The sequence below is a fragment of the Neopelma chrysocephalum genome, unplaced genomic scaffold (genome assembly GCF_003984885.1).
Source record: "Neopelma chrysocephalum unplaced genomic scaffold, ASM398488v2 Primary Assembly neopelma1_59, whole genome shotgun sequence".
Taxonomy (NCBI): domain Eukaryota; kingdom Metazoa; phylum Chordata; class Aves; order Passeriformes; family Pipridae; genus Neopelma; species Neopelma chrysocephalum.
Genome location: NW_020897714.1, coordinates 15048197 through 15068011, shown reverse-complemented (window position 1 = coordinate 15068011; position 19815 = coordinate 15048197). Strand labels below are relative to the sequence as shown.

Here is a 19815-nt window from a genome sequence, read left to right as displayed (position 1 = left end):
AAAAGAAGGCACTTCACAAAACAGTTGGTGAACTTCTGGGGCTTGCTGCCACAAAAGTCTATAGGGTTGACAGTATCAGGTTCAAAATGGATTAAACAAATTCATGTCTGACAGCTCTATAAAAAACTAAAAAGCCTAGACAGGAAAACACCCTCAAACATGTATAACATAACAGATCTAGGTGGTGGGAGAAATACAGGGAAACAAACAGGGAAGGTGGCCTAATTTGCAACTTGTCCTTGAATTTTACCTTCTATTGCAATTGTCTGCAACAAAATATATACTATAGGGACTGCTCATCTGAACTGGCAAGGTAGTTTTTTAATTTATGAAAATGTAGCTGAAGTCCTCATAAACAACTGCTAAGTGTTTAACAGATATGAACATTCTTCCTTATTCTCTGGTTTACATCAGCCTAACACATCAAACAAATTCTACTAGAACAACATTTAGGCTGGCACTAGGGGTGGGAACTCCCTGCTTCACGGACAGACCATGTGCAAAAATTACAGCATGGATGCAAGGCTGGCATGCTTGAGATTGAGTTTAAAAGCTTTACCATAGAAAGATGGAGGCAGACCCAAAAGGCCTCAGAATGCACTGCATTTGAGACAGTAAATCTATCCATTTACTTGGTTCCCTGCCCCAGACAATAAGCATTTTGATGTTGCGATAATAAAAAGAATCCCAGTATCATTTTTTAGATGTTATTATAGTTACCCTCAATGTTTCATTTGCAAATGGTTTCTATACACTTCACAGAGTAAAAAGGATACCCAAATTCAGAAAGTGTCGTCCATCACAGTACAACAGTCAATCCATGATAACTGTTCACACACACACACAAAGGCTACAGCAAAACCCAGATCTGCACTAACTTCTTTCACAAAGATTTGAAATAACATGTTACCTTGTACTGGTGTGAAAAAAGGGCAAGTAGCTAATGCAAGGTTACCTGAATTCTTGGCTAAGATTTTTCTCTTCACCTTTTTGCCTCATGAATACTCACCGCACTTTTCAGACTTTAAAAGCAACATGCAACGAAAAAATTGAACTAACTGCTCTCTTCCAATATCCAACTGTTTAATCACCTTTTGGATTTTAAAATTAATTTCTGCCATAACATTCAGCAAACGGCTACACTACACATATTAGATTAAATCATTGACAGTAAGACAAACATGCCATGTTTCATGTGTTTCCCATTCATCAAACTTACCTGCATTTCTTCTTTTGTGAAACTGGCTGCTTCATCACCTAGTTCATGTAGATACATGCAGTCTGGTTTTGGACACTGCATATTTTTTAGAAAATAACTGCAATATTTTGTTGTACCTAACGATGCCTAAAGGAAAAAAAATCATTACTTAAATACTGGAGGTTAAGAATACCTTTTACAATGTAAGTTAAAAAAAGCTGTATTTCCAAAAAAAAAAATTGGTCACCCCAAGATTTGGAATTCCATCTCAATGCATTTTTTGACAGAGATAGAATAAGAAGTCCATTTGTAAGAAATCTATATACTTGAGGATTAGATAACTAGTATGCATTTTTATTTTCATCCAATCTAAATAAATGCCAAAATAAGAGCTCATTAAGTATTTCCATTCATAATCATAAGGAGATAAATAAGTAGCAGGGTCAGGAAACAAATATTAACTGGATTTTCTATAGCCACCGATTTGGCCAAGTCAGCCTGAATACCTTTTTACATAGACACCAACAGGACAAAACTTTGATTTCCCAGGGAGCTTTTGAAGGTGTGGTATATGGACTACAGAAATGCTTTGTAAAAGCAGTTGGGTTTTTACACTGTGCTATTACACTATACAACAAAAAAGCCACTGCAAGAACGCAGAGGTGGTGCATCTCTGTCTCAAACTTTTGTTTTAAGAAGTTATCTGCTAATGCACCAAAACATTGCCTGCTGGAACCTCACTGAACTTCCATGTTGGGATTCGTGTTAGGAAAAGAGGTCAAAATCCAATACACTTATTCAGCAACACAGGCATATCTTTGCAAATAAAATTTTATACTGTGCACTCATATTCGTGTCCTAAAACATACACGTAAGAATGTAAAAATATTTCCACCTTAAGTGTTCTGCCGTCTACCACCACATTATTGACGCACTGTATGGCTCTGAGGGCATCTTCTGACCGGATGTAGGTTACGTATGCACTGGCACTTGGACCCTAGGAAGAAAACATACACTATTTATTACTTTTCTTTCCCTAGACAGATCTGATCATTAAGTTGCCTTTTCAGCTGCTCATTTCATAAACTGGTATATTCAAGGCTCAATGTTTTTAACAGGAAACTGGCAAAAAAGGTAGAATTCATAAAAACTTATATGTGAGGCATAAAGAATGGAGAAAAGAAGAAATACATTGAAATGTTGCTTGAAAGTTTTAAAAATACTTAAAGGTATTTTATTCCCAAAATGCAGATTTAGTGAATAAATGCCATACTGCTGCTTCTTCAAAAGGTTCTCACCATCTCCCAATTTTCAGTCTTTCTACATTGCATCTTGCATCCAACTTTGAGAGTCTTGTTGGACAATGCCTCAGTAACTTAAAAGTAATTTGATTCTTGCAATGTTGTTTGGTTTTGGGGTTTTTTTAACAGTCTTTAACCTACTGCTTAATCAGAAATAGGGGGCCCTGGATTCACTTTCCACACCATGTATTTCCTAAAGGAATTAAAAAAAAAAAAAAAATCACAAGGGTCTCTGACTTACCTGTGAGCCTGCATATGACGTGCTGTTATTAATAACAACTTTGTGTATTTTACCAAACTTCCCAAAATATTCTGGTCGTTTCAACACCTACAAGAAAAGAAATTTAAAGTGGTATACTTAAAATTCATACAGAGGTGTACCTGTCTTCTGTGAAATTGTGCAAAAAAACAGATCTCTCCTACAAAGAGGAGGAGAACACGTAGATTTAATTTTTTTTTGCCCCCACATAAAACATGATTACTTGCAATACAGAGTATGGTGATACTGCAGAACTTTATTGATGGATATTCCACATTTTATATTGTATTTTAAAAAATTCTTTTGGTACTCCAATTACCCTAACCCTACCCTGGCAAGATATGTCCCATACTGCATGAAACATTCATGTATTTATCTATTTTATAATTTGGGGGGGGGGAAATCACATTTATTCCAGTTTCAAAATAATTAATCACGTTAAACTTCCATTCAGTTATATTAATTACTAGGTACAAAATGCTGAATCCTGACTTACTTGCCCCACTCCAAAGAGAAAAAGAGTAAACCAACTAGCTCAAGATAGTCTCATATTGTGTAAAGACCAGACTAAATGCAAGAAGACAATACAGGAAAATCCCCGGGGCAAGAAGAAACATTTCAGAATCAATATCATGCCAAAATGAATGAGTGAATATCACATCCCTAAAGGAAGAAAAAAATACTCCTGTCTTGCCCTTCCCTGAATCAGTTAGTAATAACATACCATTTAAGGATCCTGTGCAAAGCGAGAATATCATCATCATATTAAACAACTCTGCTGAATAATGGTCACCTGGCGTGCCAATGAAACAAACTGGCAATATATCTGACACATTTATACAAAAAGTCTTTCTTTTTCCATTCCTGTGACGGAAGAAGGTACCAAAGTACTGACTACTCAGACTGAAGCTAGATAAGCTAAGGGTATTTCTAGCTCTACACAATAACCTGAGAGGTTACAAATTAAGATTTGTTTCTTCAGCTCCATCTTCGTATTAACACTGAATAGTGCAGTTAAACTGTCCTGATCCAAGAACATCTTTACCTAACTACCTCCTCTCCCTTCTCGAAGGAGCATCAACATCTTCAAGAACTAACAGCATCACAGTTGGAACATCCTGTAGAACTACAGGACATGTTGTATAGACAGACAGTCAGTCATTCCCTGGTCTCTTCTGACTGCTCTTCACTTGGTCTACACCCTCTTGAAACATCCCACATCCCTCCTCCAGGTATCATTCCAGAAAAGACTGACAATCCCAAAGAAACTTCTGCTTTACTCAAGCATTTTGCAGATTATACTCCTGATAACAACATATGACAGCATAGCCTTTGCAATTTTTCTAAGACCCAGTTAACAGAAGAGGATCCACAGATTCATTTCCAGAAACGGCAAATAGCAGCCAACCTCCCCTTCCAAACAATCTTTACTTACGAAGGAGTTTTTTGCCTGCTTAAATAGAAAAATTGAATACACTGAATACTTTTTTAGCTCATCTCTCTCAGGCTAGATTTCTTGAAAATCAAGTTATCTTGGTGCTATATGCAATATTCAGTAAGTACACATTATCTTCTGGTATGTTATTGAGAATACTGCTACCAACACACCTAGTACAGCACATCACCCACCCCCCCAAATAAATCCACTTCAAGTTACTTCAAGTATTCAGTATGGAATTATCTGAGGTTTAAAAAAAATTAACGGCATTTACTACTATTTCTCTTACAAATCCTCTATCTGGTCAAAGAAATCAAATGCATTTTTCAATAATAAATAGTGCCAAGCCACTGCTGGCAGCTGCTTGCAAATACTTGCTGCTATATTTTAGTATATACTGAAGTGGCATACACCAGATCATTTTTAACTTTGATTTTTCTCTTCCCTTCTTATCCTTTCCCCCCCTCTTCACTAAAAGCAGTTTTTTACTTTTGTTCTTTATCTGTCTACCAAATTACAGACCATTCTCTGAGTACTCAAACAGCCACTTCTGTTTGAGTTTTCCCTAGACAATTTAGTTCAATTATGTGACTTTAACTTGGCACAGTAATTTTGAAGATATCTATCTTATCCTGTATTACATTTCCTCCATATTCTAATTCTAGATATTTTTACTTATTAGCACTTATTCTACTGGCCACCTGCAGCTGACTGATGACAGAAGTAAATAAAACATTTTCAACACAACCAGTTTTCTCGAATTTTTGATGATGCAGAGTAGCAAGCCAACTCTTTCCTGGGTCTTCCTCTTACTCATTTTTCCCCCTCAGCTTCTTAAGGACATCACTCTTATGTTCCTTCCATGTTACACTTCAAGTATTAGCTTTTCTCTTCTCTCCCTACAGGTTTGTGCTATACTTTATATCAGTTCTTTGGAACACAGCCAAGCTCCCATTTTAGAAATCGTGATGCATGATACAGCTGTATAGTGCTAGCAGATCCAACCTAGGAAAATGAGTACCTAAAACATCCTTAAGCACACTTTTAGCTTAAAACCAAGCTCTCATTATTACACAAATACAAAGAACAACTTCCCTAAAAAATAATAACAATAATTAAAAAAAAAATTGCAGAGCATCTGTACTCCCTAAAACATAGACCAACACTTGAAGTTATTTTGGAGGAGAGAGCAGAATAAGCTTCCTTAAGAAGAGGGGGCTTCATAAGCAGTGAACCTTTTCAATGCTGCTTCATTTTATACCCTGCAGGGAGACAGACAAGGGTATTCTAATGTTTCATGGCAGTATGTTAAGAGCAAGATATGCAAGTGTGAATCATTTACCTCTGGATCTGCTAGGCGCTGAGATAGCCCTACCACAAAGACAAGGTTCTTCTGTACAACCCGTACACTGGCCAAATGTTTGCGATTCTCTGATATCTTCTGTTTCCTCTCATTTTGTTTCTGTTTCTTTTCGTTTTTTATCCTCTGCAGCTCTTCCTGGGAGAGTGGTTTGTACACTGCTGGGTCTTCTGGGTAAGGCTAAACATAACAAATAGCATTAAACTCAACCCATATAAGAAACAACACATTTGAAAATCATTAATCCCGATGTTTGAATGCAAAAATTTCTTTATTGTGTTATACTGATCTGATGTTTACAGCCACTCACATTATAGAGGCATATTCAGTCCTTTGGGAAAGGTGAACATCTTGCATCTTTAATGTAATTCTCCTATTTATAGACATAATATTGATTTGGGCAATAGCCACATTCTAACCCAGCTGCCTAGTCGATTTGGTAACATTACAAGCAGCTGCAACATGACAGTCAACACATTCTGTTAAAATTTCAGTAACAGAGCATACTAAACTGGGTGAAAGCATGCACTGCATATTCACTTTATATTTAGTTGTCTGATACAGATTTGGATGCTTAAGTGTATTAAACCCTACTAGATAAGAAAATAAAATACAAATGTAGTTTCAGTGGCCCACAATTCAAGACAGTAACACCATTACACTACTCAATCTTTACATGGTTAACTTCTGGTGAAGAGACAGATGTCAGTACAGTTACTGCATACTGACTTAACAGTAATCTTGCCATGCCTTGTACCAGTTTGAAATTTGGTCTCTCTCCTCTGGATGAAGGTGCATTTTTAACCTCAAGATTATCATCTACAGATAACTCCTCTAACACAAACATAACACCGTAGATTTTAATCTCAAAAGTATCTAGCAGTACAAGAGTCCTAAGAGTTACCTACAAAGACTGCTCTACTCACACAGAGCACTGCTATAAAGGCACTATTTTAGACTGGCCTTGCAGACTACAGTGCACCATCTTCTGCTCCGATTAGTCCTCGAAGCAATCACATATTCCTTACTTGTCCCAGTTTTTTCACACCGTATATAAAAAGCAATGCTAAGCACAAAAGCAAGTACGTAAAAATATATCTCAAAAAAAAAAAAGTGTTTCTAAACATTGAGATGAAGTAAAAAATGAGAAGAGTACATGAGATGTGCATTAAGATAAAGACTTAAGATAAAGAAGTTAAGCTCAAGCTCACCAGTATATTGAACTAAGGTCTTTGCTTGCACTACCATAACCAAAGGTTTCAGTGTGCAAGTCCAACAAAAATGAATTTAACTTTTTCCTGACTGCCCTCTGTTAATGACAGAGTATAAAACTAGTTGTCATACTAAATAACCTAAGAAAAATCTACAACAGTAGATGAAAATAAGGTTTAGGTTAAAATCATATATTCCTCATAGTTGCATGATGTTACTCAAAGAGTCACCAAGTACTGAGCCCTGATAGTCTTCTGAGTACATCCTCAAATAAACTGATGTCCCTTTTTCAGCTTAAAGTTCAGCATCATTATGCCGTATTTGTGACATCTACCGAAAATATGCTGCAGTCGACTTCAGCAGATGGCATCTCACAACTGAACAGCAAGTCCTCTGGAACGTGTTTTTAGCACCACAAAGGAATTTAAACTTTTAAGATACTTTAGCCGTAGCTAAAGGTGTCCTTAACATGAAAATACAATAAGCAGTCAAGTTATCCTTGAAGAACAGTCAAAGCCATACCATTTCTCAAAAAGATATGCTATTCCAAAGTAACACTGAATACCTTACAGAGATTTCAGAATGTACTTGATGAACACCAACGACCAATTTGACACCAAGAAAACTATAGCACAGAGTGCCAAAGTTCATCAGCTTCTTTCTTGCCACGTATATCCCCATTCAGAGCATATTCTCAAGTAAGAAGCAAGTCAGACAGTATGCTCCTTCTCTGTACAGCTATTTTCTACTGGAGGTCCCGAGCATGAGTCAGGAAACATCCTGGGTAGCTCAAGCATAACCTTTAACAGAACATATGTCCATAGTAAAACTAATAGTTTGTATTTGTACAGGAGAGCACAAGAATTCATAGCAGGAACACAACTAAGCAGCAGCTTCAGAATCAGGGAAGAGAAATTTCTCCATCTCAGCAGAAAGTACAAGGCTGCCTGAATAAGGATTTCAGTCAGAACCAGCAGCAGTTGTTTTGCCACATGGCTAACAGCACTTGTTTGACCAACAGAATCATCAAAAGTTCTCACTAGGTACAGTTAAGCTGTATTATATTTTAAATGTTTCATACGTTTATCACTCTGACATGTTTAATGTTTCTAAGGAATATGACTAGTTGGATATCCTGACTTGGAGGACCTGTAAATGAATCTGTGCGCACATCTTGAATCCAAAGAATAAATCAGAAACAGTTGTAAGAAATGATATATGACTTTCCTATTGATATATCATGTGTGACATGGTAACAGATTAAGAGATATTGTACATTTGAAGAGGGGGGAGCACAAACATTTCAGCATTAGAAATCATTTTCCTTTCAAAAGAAGGACAAAGTCAGTCTAAAAACAGGAAAATAAATTATTTCATCTTCAGAGTGAGTGCTTCCCACAGTTTTGAAGTTCATGCACTCAGATAAAGGTTCGACTACAAACAGATGCATGCAGTGAAGACTGCTGGAACATCACTGAAAGATAAGCAAGGTGGATTGACTGCTGGTGTATCCCACAGTACCACTCTGTCTGTTGTTTACTCTGTGTCTAACCCTACAATGCTACTAACATGCCCATGTTTTTTATATTTTGGGAACAAAATGCTTGTTTAACCTCCTATCACTGATGCCTTAGCTGGTAGAGGATTTGAGATCCAAATGAAGTAGCTACATCAAGTGTTATCGGCATTTATGTATTTTCAGATGCAAGACATTAAGAGATGTCAACATCACTGATTCACTAAGTTTAGCTGATACCCTTCACTTAAGCTATGCAAATTCTCTTCAGCAAAAATTTCCGAGGCCACCTGAACAAGTGTGCCATCATGAAAAGTGACCAAATTTTGTTTACACTAACTGCAAGTTGCTGGTAGTCCTACAAGAACTTCAGCAAAAGTTTGAATGTCTCTTCTGAAGTCTCATTTCTTTAATCAGAGATGGCCCTTGATGAATTCTCGGTCTTCCTGACTATATTTGTCTTGTCATTTAAGTTATTTTCTTTCAGACTTTTTTCCCCATTTCCCAAGTGTTGAAAGCTGAGCTGGGATTTATCAAGCACTTTGCTTTTGCCATTCCCAGATGGGTCACATTCCTTCCACACAATGGATGTACCAATATTTCCCACTTGTTGCCTTGCTACCGAGTAGGTCCTGAAATGAGAAATGCAGAGAAAGTCAATAAGGTTTATGCATAGTATACACCATACTACTTATATCAAGAATTAAAAAAAAAGAGCAATTTCCTATCCATTTCAAAATATCCATTGTTGCACTAAACTACTCAGTTGTGGGATTAAAAGCACCAGAGGAAAGAAGTGGCATTTGGAGACTGTGCATTAAGATGAAGTGTTCCTTTCACACAGTAGTAGTAGGAGAAATATAGACAAAGACATGCATAAAGCATGTTAATTTCTTGGTCATACATGTAGCAGTTTACTATTTATCCCCATCTCTAACACAAGGTGCTAGGAGAAATAAAGCTCGCTAAGTCAAGGAACTGGAGCAAAAGGCAAAGCTGCGCTGCAGGAACAACTGTGTATCAAATTATATTGTTTGGTGGAAGTGCAAAGCAATCAAGAAACATGAAAGAGCTGAGCTTTTTTATTGCTGGATTTAAAAAGTGCAACAACAGACGCTAAGGTCTGAGAGTGCTATGCTCTAATAAAGCAAGTGAAATGGTATGTGTTATTCACATCACAAACAGTACCTAGGCTACTGAATTTCAAAGAAAAGAAAACAGAAATATCACTTTAAGGATAAAAATCTCTGGCTTTACAACCAGAACCAGCAAGTCTGTGACACATAAACCAGCTTTTGGTTACAGAAATCTCTTGAACACATATGTTTTCATTCCAATTTGAGTAGTTAGCAACTATTTCACTCACAGTTAAGAAATCAATTGACTGGGAAAAACAGGAAGGCTTGCTTAGCATCTTACAATTGACTACACTTATAGTTCTGAAAGGTATCAAAAACTCAAAGCAAGACAGTTCTTTTTTTTAATTAAATATTTTTTGTAGTTAATGAATCAAATAAAAAATTTCCCAGTCTATTTCAGAAGATTCAGACAAAGTTTAGAAAGCTTTTAATATGTTAACACTAGGAAGAACCAGTTTCCAACCAGCATTCAAGTTTAATTCATACTAGTACCTTACATTCATAAACCAAAACAAAGCAAATGTTTGTGTACCACTGCTATTCACACAAGGAAACTTAAGATGGACTAAATCAATTGACTGCAACCACATGAACACATTCTGCACGTGCACACGTTAAGCTTTGTAAGAGTTCATGTAGATGTACTTTCTCCTTGGTAGAAAAAAACATAAGCTAACATCTTTTCAGTTAGACATTAAAGAAGCTTAGCAAAATAATGGTGTACATGCATTGCACAGTTAAGATCTATCAAACTAATGGCATAGGTGCCACTATAGCGTATAGCCAAACTTTTTTGTCACAGACTTGTCCAAAATCTCCCCCAAACCCCTTCAACCAAAATCCCTGGACTGAGAACTTGTTCATTGCTCCTCTCCATAGACTACTGCTCAAATCCCTGGAGAAGTCGCATTGTGCTCAATAACATAGGCACAAATAGCAGAATTCTATTATGTAATTGTGAATAACACACTCAGCCTTGTTTTAATATATGTTTATTCACAGTCCATCCAGTAAGTACCCTGCACTGGTATGCACATTATAAAAATATGACATACCTGTTGAAACCATTGTACCTACTATAAACTTTCCTACTCAAATTTTTCTTGCTTTGCCATGTTCTGTGTTTCAGCATTTTAAGTGGCCATAACCAATACACATCACAGTAGATATGAATAAAAAACCTGCTCAGATCTTTCCCCAGAAGCCTTACTACACACAGACAGAAACTATTTAGACACATAGAACACAAATACACATACCTGGTTCCTTTTGTCCTGCACACTTCAAAAGGTGGCTTATTTAATGCTGCAACTCTGTAGCTCAAAATTATTTATTTCCAAGATCCTGGTGGCATCTGCATCACAATGTCTTTGTCTATGCCATGAAAGAAGTGTCCTCCCTCAGCCCTCAAGTCAACTTCTTACAACCCAGTGATATAGTTGCAAGTCTGTTCAAGAATATCTTGCACTTTGTGGATAAAGAACGTATCAAGAACATAATGGTAGCTCATTGTGAAAGAAGGTCTCCTGTCACTCCTGGAATGGTTGGTATGCTTTACTCCAATTGTAGCACTCATTCCAGCTTTCCACATGAAACAGTTTTTCTAAGCAAACTGTATCCAATTTGTCAAAGTATTCGCACATCCAATCGTACGTCAGAGTATTCCACATTTAAAAGTTCAGCTGTGACAGTATCCGTGTTTCAAAGAATTCAGATATCCAGAGGCAGTGAATCATGCTGCTTCTTTCATTTTTCAAATACATTCCACAAACTTCCAATAACAAACAGGTGAAAAATGGCATAATAAATCAGCATAATAAATCCAGGTAAATGAAGCAATTTGCAGAAACAAGGAAATTCGAAATCTCACGTTGTACCAGAAGAGTAGAAATTCGCTTGTACTGTGGAAATTACTAATACAGCATATGTCACCTACAGCAGGTATCATGTGGAGAAATATTTGGCTGATGACACGTAGATCTTCCTTGTAGAATAGAGCTAAAATATCGCAGCAAATTTGTAGAACTTTTTAACAAACATATGTTGGTGTGAGATAGCCTTTGGGCTTGCAGAGGCATCCAAACACAAGTTAGCAGTGATAACTCTAGTGTAGCCAAAGCCCAAAAGAACAGCAAGAAAATATGACTGGAAGTGCTTAAAGAATAGTGCGGCAGTGAATAAAGGTAGTGAGACCAAGTAAGATTATTTGGGATCTGAAAAGTAAGCTGTAACGTGAGACAGGAAGACAAAGGCATGAACTGAGGACAGTTGCAGCAGCTGCAATTACAAGAAGATGAAGGCCAGGCAAGAAAGTTACAATCAAGAGAAGTCATTAAAGACAAGAAGATATTGAGAAAGAATTTATTAAACATTGAAGGAAATGAGAAAGTTAAGCAAGACACTAAAAGGAAGGATAAAATAATTCAAAGGAAATAACAGGCAACTTAGTGAAGCTGAGATTTACAGTTGTGGCCAACCAAAGTATCAGCCAGACATCAAGACACAGATAGAAATTAAGTACTACCTTCAAGCACTTGGCAACGAGATCAGAATACTAGACATATAGACTCAGTTTAAATTTTTAAATGCTTTAAAGTTTAATACCACTGGATATTTTTCCAAAAGTTTTACATGTTTAGTATCCACTAAAATACAGATTAAAAGCTCCAGTGCCACAAAAAAAACCAAGCAGGTGCTTTACAAGCTTACCTCAGTCAGCTAGCTCAGTCAATTTAGCTAAACATTAGCCTTCAGCAAACCCCTCAGCAAACCCTGGAATCCTCACTGTTCTTCCTGAAAAGACTTTGTTAATGCATGAGCACCCCAACTCAAAAGATTTTATTTTTGGCAGTTCCCTCAGTATCAGCACACTTTGGTTCTGATCCACAGCTTCTCCTATTAATCCAGTTCTGAATTTAATAAACCAAGACTAGCCGCTTCATAACAGCTTCAACGCATAAGCAGACAGAATCTGAAAGATCCAACACCTCACCCTTGATCTAGGCTATGACTAGATGAATGTTTCCCTTAATGAAAAGGATGTCTTTGGTACCAACAAAATGCAAGAGGCCTTGTGACATATGCAAGACAAGACGCTGTTCCAGGAATTTACCTTTCTGCAAGCAGGACAAAGTCCATTCTCATCAGTGCGGATGCGATGCCAACAGAAACGACAAATTTGGTAGCCACAGGTGCAAGGGAAGAAATTGATGTCATCAATTTCCAGAGGCTCCATGCAAAGAGGGCATTCCACAGGGTCTTCCTTAGCATCAGGGCTGCGAGACATCTTTATATGTTCGCAGAGCAGCAAAAGTTTATAATAACTTAATAGACCAAGAAGGTCAGCACTTGAAGGTCTGCAAGAGGAAAAAAAAAGAAAAAATATTATTAATACTGTTGACAACTTTTTTTTGTACCTTTCAATATTTCAGTTCTTCAAGTCACCATTTTCTTCATTCATTTCCTGAACCTAATCATTTGAGTATGTTTCTACTCTGTCAGTTTAAGGATGCAGCACAGGAAAGTTACTTTCAGACTCAAAACAAGGCACTTGGAGTCACCACTGAGATATTCAATCAATTTGGGTATTTTCTTCTTTATTTTTTCATTTAAGTACCACTCTGGATATGTGAAAGTATCTAATCTCAGCAAGCTGTCTCTATCTGCTGCATGAGACATGCATGTAGACGGGGCAGAATTAAAGGACAACAGTAGAATTTTTAGCTGGACCATTGGAAGAAAAATAAAAGGAAAAAAGAAACAAAAATGAAAAACCCACTGAAAAACACTGAAAAGATGGGATTAGAACTGATAGTTGGATGGTCATACTAGCTGTAATGAACTACATCACTTGTGTAGAAATAAGTGAGTTCTAAAGTCTTTAAAAAATCCAGAATTATTTTTGCAATCATGTTTTTCCCAAAACATCAGTAATGTAATTATAATTGAACCACACATATACAATTTGGAGTCCCCTCTACTTTCCCAGAGAGTTTTCCATTTCATTAGTAACCACAAGCTAGTAGACTGTATAGTATCCAATCTTTCTCCACGCTTTTAGGAGGAAGTCCAGAAAACAATTCTCACATCCACCTACTTGAAGAGTGATATTTAATTCTGTCATTGGAATTAAGATGATTGAATGTTTTGAGATCAAATCCTTGCTCACAGTTTTCAGTATAGTGTTATGTTAGCCTTATATAGCCTTGGTTTCATACTTTAACCACCCCCAAAAAAAGAAAAAAACACCAACCAGTACTGTTTTGATCTTCCTCACCCAAAACCATACTTCCTTGCACAAAGTCTATCTGATAAACCCCAAGAGGTTCCAGCTCAAGCTGGGACCTCCCACCTTACAGGATAGGATCTGTTTAGCATCAGTCTGCAACATTTGTCCCTGTCCTGCACACCTCTTCAGGAACAGAAATTCCTCTGCAAGCAGCCAGGAGAGAATCCTGAAGAGGAACCACACACATGCACACAACCAAAGCACCATCCAGATACACAGCAGAGAGTATATAGCTTTGTATGGGAATGGTTGCATTGTCAGTAGGTTAACCTGTAATCACAGGCTGATACCAGAAGCTCAGACTAACTGCAATTTCAACAAGTTTGGTAGGGAGCATATCATCTAAGCACAAAGTACAGTTCTGGTACACATATACCATTGCCCTAGAGAGAAAAAGTTCCGCTGGATGACCACTGAAGAGTAAGGATGACAGAATGGCTTTTAGATGCTGTAAGCATAATTTCTCTATATGGCATGCACTAGCAACAACATTGTCCTCTTTCTGACCTTCACAATGATTAAAATCAAAAAGTTATACCTCCACAATAATAGAGTATCTTTTACTTCATTATCTATGCTTTCGTTCGTGCTATATTCACAATCATTTTGACAGTCTCAAAACCAGGTTCTGGAACTTTACCAGTGTTTTCTACAGAGAACACTAGCAGAATCTGTCTGACCTGAAGGAAGGAAAGGATTAGTTTGCTTGAGAGCTTTGTCTTGTTTTTAAGTACCCATCCCCACTGGCTGAAGAGTGGGAGGGACCATTAAAAGGCTACAGAACATTATTTAATTGCTTATTATGCAGATAACATACATTTTTACAGCAGCCTGTAAACATTTCCTGTAAACTTTTCATACTTGTATGGCAGCAAAACCATTACAATACGAAAGTTACTTTAAACCAAAGCACAGATGAACTCCACAGATTTCCTTCAGTTTAGATTTGGATATGACTGTCACTGATCTCCCAACAACAGGTCAGTAAGCAGACAGCGTATTCCCTTCTACTCCATACTCATTCCATCACATGCTCAGCAGCTCTGAGCCCACTAAAACACATAAGTAAAGCTATACTAGTATTAGTGAAACTGTAATTAAAAGCACCGTTTTGAAGAAACTTCCACCACCACAGTAAAATTACTGAACTTAGCAAGTTACTATTTGGAATCTCCACTAAGAAATGTCATCAGTTCATGTGGGGGAAAAAGCATGCCATAATAGCTAGTGCCTCTAGGATAGGCAGACAAGCTCTAACAAAACTGCAATATGATTAACATTTATGAGCTGTTTAAGTTAACGCTAAGAGTTCAGCATCTGTTAGCAATAATGTCAATGGCTTGCTTCAGTCAGCAAATGGTCCGCTATTTTACAACAAGGAGTAAGGAGCAGCTGTGTGCCATGTTTCTCGAAACTAAGAGGAAATATTTATTTACTTGGTCACAGAGCATTCAGGCATCCCATTTAGGGATTCACCAGTGAAGTGTGTCTCTGTTTCAGAAGGGTTTATATACCAGGGTCTGCGTCTGAAATTTGCATCAGAACAATGCTTATTTTTTTCAAAACCAGAATAACATGCATAGTAAGGCATCATTAAAGCATTCTGCATACAGTGTGTGCACTACCAAGAAACACATGGAAACTAGTCAGCTCTAACGTTATTCCAAACAATTCCAGATCAATGTCACAGGAAAAGCAGTGCAGCAATAGCAAAAAACAAAAGGCGGTATTACATGTTATGTTTAATCCAGAGTACCTTGGTCTTTCGGATCAAGTTCAAAGAGATCAAATTAATTGCATCCCAGGAGAAGAAAAGGAGGAAGGTTGCACATATGTACACATGCTATACAAGCAGCTCGAATTTGTCCGTACACTTTCCAAAACTCCAACAACTCCAGTCAAACATGGCTCCAACAGTTCCACATCCTGTTTACAGGAGACTATGCCAAAACATTCACACAAGGATGGAGCAGAGGTGGACAATGTCCAGCAGCATGTTTCAGATGTAGTGATTTTGTAACAGGTAATAACAAAACTACAGAAACATGCAGTTGTGTGCTTTATCCCTTTTACTATACCACCTAGTAGGTTCTTTTCCAAAAACAGGCAAAATGGAAAAAAGGATAAATTTTTATTAACTTCTGTAAGTGCTTACTTAGTGGATGACAGTTGTGTCTTATCTGCTTCATCAATCGTTTCTCTTGATGAAATCCTACAAATTTTGCAGTCATGAAAAAGTGATCCTACTCTTTGAGGATACTCACCTAAACACGATTTTACTTCTAATATAGCTAGTGATTTCAGTCCATTTAGGATACAGATGTTTGTTCCCTTTCCCTTTTGCACTTGAGGTGAGGAAGTTTAACTTCCAGCAGTTCATCTTCCCTAATTAACTTTAAAAGGGTCATAAAAAAAAGTGTGGGGGGGGGGGTGGCAGAGGAAAAAAACTAGCTTGCTATTCATTCTTTTTCCCCAAGTATACCAATCTGAGACTTGACACACACTCCTCCTGTTCTCTCCACATCAGACACCAGAATATCTTCATTTGCTAGCATTTTAGTAAACATATCCCTTAAATTTTAAGTTCTCCTCCAGGAGGGCAGCTAGCTCCAGGGAACACAGACACATTCTCCCCCTCACACAATGGACTGAATCCAGCCTTGCTACTTGCTTTAAGATAATAAAAGCAACACAGACAAAAGTCCTCAAAATCTAGTCATGAAAAACCTCAATAAGGACTTACATCTCAGAAAATATTTGGAGACTTTGGGCCTCTTGAAGGAAAAAAACCAGACACGTGTTAGCTAATGTTTCACCTAAAGTTCAAACAATACCTGACACTTGAAGTGAAACAGGTTGGAGTCTATGCATTGAACCTTTAGTAAAGGCTCATTAAACTTATGCAAACAGAAACTCATACATTTTTTCATGCCCTTGTATCTCTTGAAACTCATCAGCCATGAGAAGTCTCAAAAACGCAGCATAGATGCTTGCCTGCCTAATGCTACTGGGAATGCAGCCCCTCCCATAAGACACTCTGCTGAAGGATCAGTTGTCTTTCTATGCTTCACCTCTATGTTGATCCCATATACAAGCTGGAGGCAGAAAGACAAGCAGACTACAAACAGCAGCTATAATGGGTTATCCCTTCCTTGAATCAGGGGAGCATCAGCAGCTCTGTCAACACAGCAATCTCCTTTGGGCCAGCATGGGGCCACCGCAGCCTGAGGCCCATTTGGACTACCTCCTCCACTAGAGACTGCTGAAAAGACAACAACATTCATCTTCTTCAGACTCTGAAAGTAAAAAAGGCCTATCACTGCATTGCAGTGACCACTGGAAGGTTTACACTAAAACCTTTCATAGGCAGAACACAGAGAAAAGCCCATTTTTACTGTTTTAAGCACACAGAACTGAGGGAGATTTGGTGAGTTAAGTCATTCAGGGCCCCACAGAGAATCCATATGCAGAAAGTTCCCATATGCACACCCCAAATGATGGATGATGGTCTAGTAATAGACACAAGACTAGATGTTTTAAAGAAATCATCCACACAATTCAGAAGAAATATGGGAAAATTCCAGAGGCCATCTTCGACATGCTACCCTGTGCTTGCCTGTCATGTTTTTGAGACCTACACAAGAAGAGTGTAGGGCTCAAATACACATCAAAATACAGTGATATTTTACAATCACCTGGAGACAGCGGGAGTGCTGAAAAGGGGTTATGCTTTTCTAAGTTTTATAGCTCTGCTACTGACTGAGAACAAAGCAAGCAAGCAGGTTCTTGAATTCATAAGTTAATTTTCATTTGAGACCAACAGAAAGGTCACTTCCTACTTCTTTTTCCTGACTGTGCTGAACATTTAAAGTAAACTGTAGTACTAAGTGCAAAATCCTGCCCAGAAACTGCAAAGTCCATTTTCTCCCATGTCTTCTTTCTGGAATAATGTTTATTACTCTGTCTGTGGTCTGCAGTTACATTTTCATCACAGTACAAACAACATCTAAGAAAAGTTAAGACACAGATAAAGTCCCAAATGTTTGGAAAGTACGACCAGGAGTCAGGCAGTCATCTCATTATTTCTAAAAACAGTGTTACCCTGACTAGGATTATCCCCAAGTTATTTAGCTCAGAGGTCAAAACTGAAACCTCTAGACACTCTCCCCTTTATGCCTCCCTGTAGGTGATTAGGGAGCACTCATAGCCTCAGACTTTGAATTCTGCCAGCATAACTGAACCAATGAGACCAAAACAAAAATATCCTTGCAAGGTCATATTTTACCTAAACCAATCCTCCACCTAATTCATCGCACAGCCATGCAGAAGCTTGCACTAGTATTGGTAAAATGTAGAAACAAGTACCTAGGGGTAGCAACTGCTCAAGCAGCACATTCAGCAACAGTGCAAAAATCAGCCAAAAAAATCACTAAAGAAGGTTCTACCTAATACTCTCAAGGCAGCTAATAACAAAATTAGTTAGATGCCACCTGCTAAAGGGATCTTACCATTCTTTATAAACCCACTGTGAACACACTATTTCAAGACAGTTATGTGGCAAAAAAGAAGTTACGTACCACAAAAAGATGCTTTCTCTCATTTAAACTGAACCAAGAATTAGTCGTTGTAGGCTTATTGTTACAGTACTCAGAATGTCGATGCATACAGGGCTACATACTCTCAGTGACACATGCCAAGTAAGATATTATTTACTCAAATACCTTAGTTTCTTACAAGTCATGAACAGAGAAAAGATGTTAAATTTTATTTAGAAATAAAAAAGGCCAAATGAGATTCTGACAAATTTATCCACAAGCACATAAAGTTCTGGACACAATTATCCAAGACAACAACACTACCCCTAGCATCTATGTCAACTCACTCAGTGAAATTAAAAGCATAATATTTGGACAATCTGTAACTGTCCAAATTAAATTCCCACATTCATTCACATTCAATTCTAGGATTCCTTACTTTCTGCATACTCCTATTTCATTTTTGTACCTACAGCACCACTACATATAGACATGATATGCCTAAAGCATTTGGATAAGGAATTAGAAGTGGGCTATACAATTAACAGTTTAAATACTTAAAGCCTGTGTCACACACAGAGACCATCTAACATTGGTATACATATTCCAGCATGGTTATTTCCTCTGGACACAAGCAGGACATGCTCAAGCAACAAGTGAAACACAATAGCTATACTGTACAGATTTGTATACAGCAAATTATATATCACAAATTGTTGTCAAAGGATGTTGCAAAGTTCCATCTGAACTATTCTGAATTCCCTAAATCTCTTATTACTTAGAAAAAGGCTACTACTTCATTTCTTGTACTTTTTCTTCAGAGCATCTGCTACCAGTCACTGTCAGAAACGTGATACAGATAGACCAGCTTGCCAACCATGCAGCAACCACAGGTGGTTATTAAACAGGCTATTTGCGGAATGGAGCGTCTTTATTCTGTTCACACAGCTCTCTAGCACAAAACACTCATTCTTGCAGTTTGGGTATCTACACATCAGCATACCATAGTTCAATTTTTCCATAATGCTGTGTTCTATTTAGTCCTTAGTAAGGTGACATATACTCAAACACACATTCGTCCTCCTTGTGATTCTGTACAGCACTGCTAGCATTGGAAAGCTCCTATTCTTTCCATGTCCTAGTGTGCCAGCTTTCTCTGTGTTTGAAGACCAGCATATTGATACTGTTGTAGAACACTCATATACTAACACAGAACCAGTAGCAGACAGTGAAAACAGTACTCTGGAGAAACAAAGTGTTTTGTAAAAGACAGGTGGTTTAAGAGATTAAAAGCTTTGTTAATGCATACGTTATAATAATGTTATATGCAGTAATTTGTTTGCAATATGGCAATTGTAAAAGTAACCACTAAAAAAGCAAATTCAGCAGAACACCCCAGCAGACAGATTTGTAACGATAACCTAACAGGCTGACACTGTCCAGCCACCCGAAGTCCCTATGGCAAGGCACAGAGGCCAGGTGAGTGATGGCAGCTCAACTTCATCGACCTGCACTTCCTTCTGTTTCACAGATGTTTTCCAGTGCCTTCAACCTCTTCAGATTAAAAGC

The 19815-nt window shown here is 37.7% G+C and overlaps 1 protein-coding gene across 7 annotated transcripts in view; it reads right to left on the bottom strand.

The window, feature by feature from the left end:
- The window catches only part of CNOT4 (CCR4-NOT transcription complex subunit 4), an 82627-nt gene that overhangs the window by 30157 nt on the left and 32655 nt on the right, over positions 1-19815 (bottom strand). For all 7 annotated transcript variants that reach the window (XM_027680011.1, XM_027680014.1, XM_027680012.1 and 4 more), the window contains 5 exons: positions 12536-12779; positions 5539-5736; positions 2741-2827; positions 2094-2195; positions 1220-1345 (listed from right to left, as the gene is read on the bottom strand). In XM_027680011.1, the coding sequence (XP_027535812.1) occupies positions 1220-1345; positions 2094-2195; positions 2741-2827; positions 5539-5736; positions 12536-12709 (687 nt within the window). In that variant the 5' untranslated portion in view covers positions 12710-12779. Of the gene's footprint in view, positions 1-1219; positions 1346-2093; positions 2196-2740; positions 2828-5538; positions 5737-12535; positions 12780-19815 lie in introns of those variants that run through there.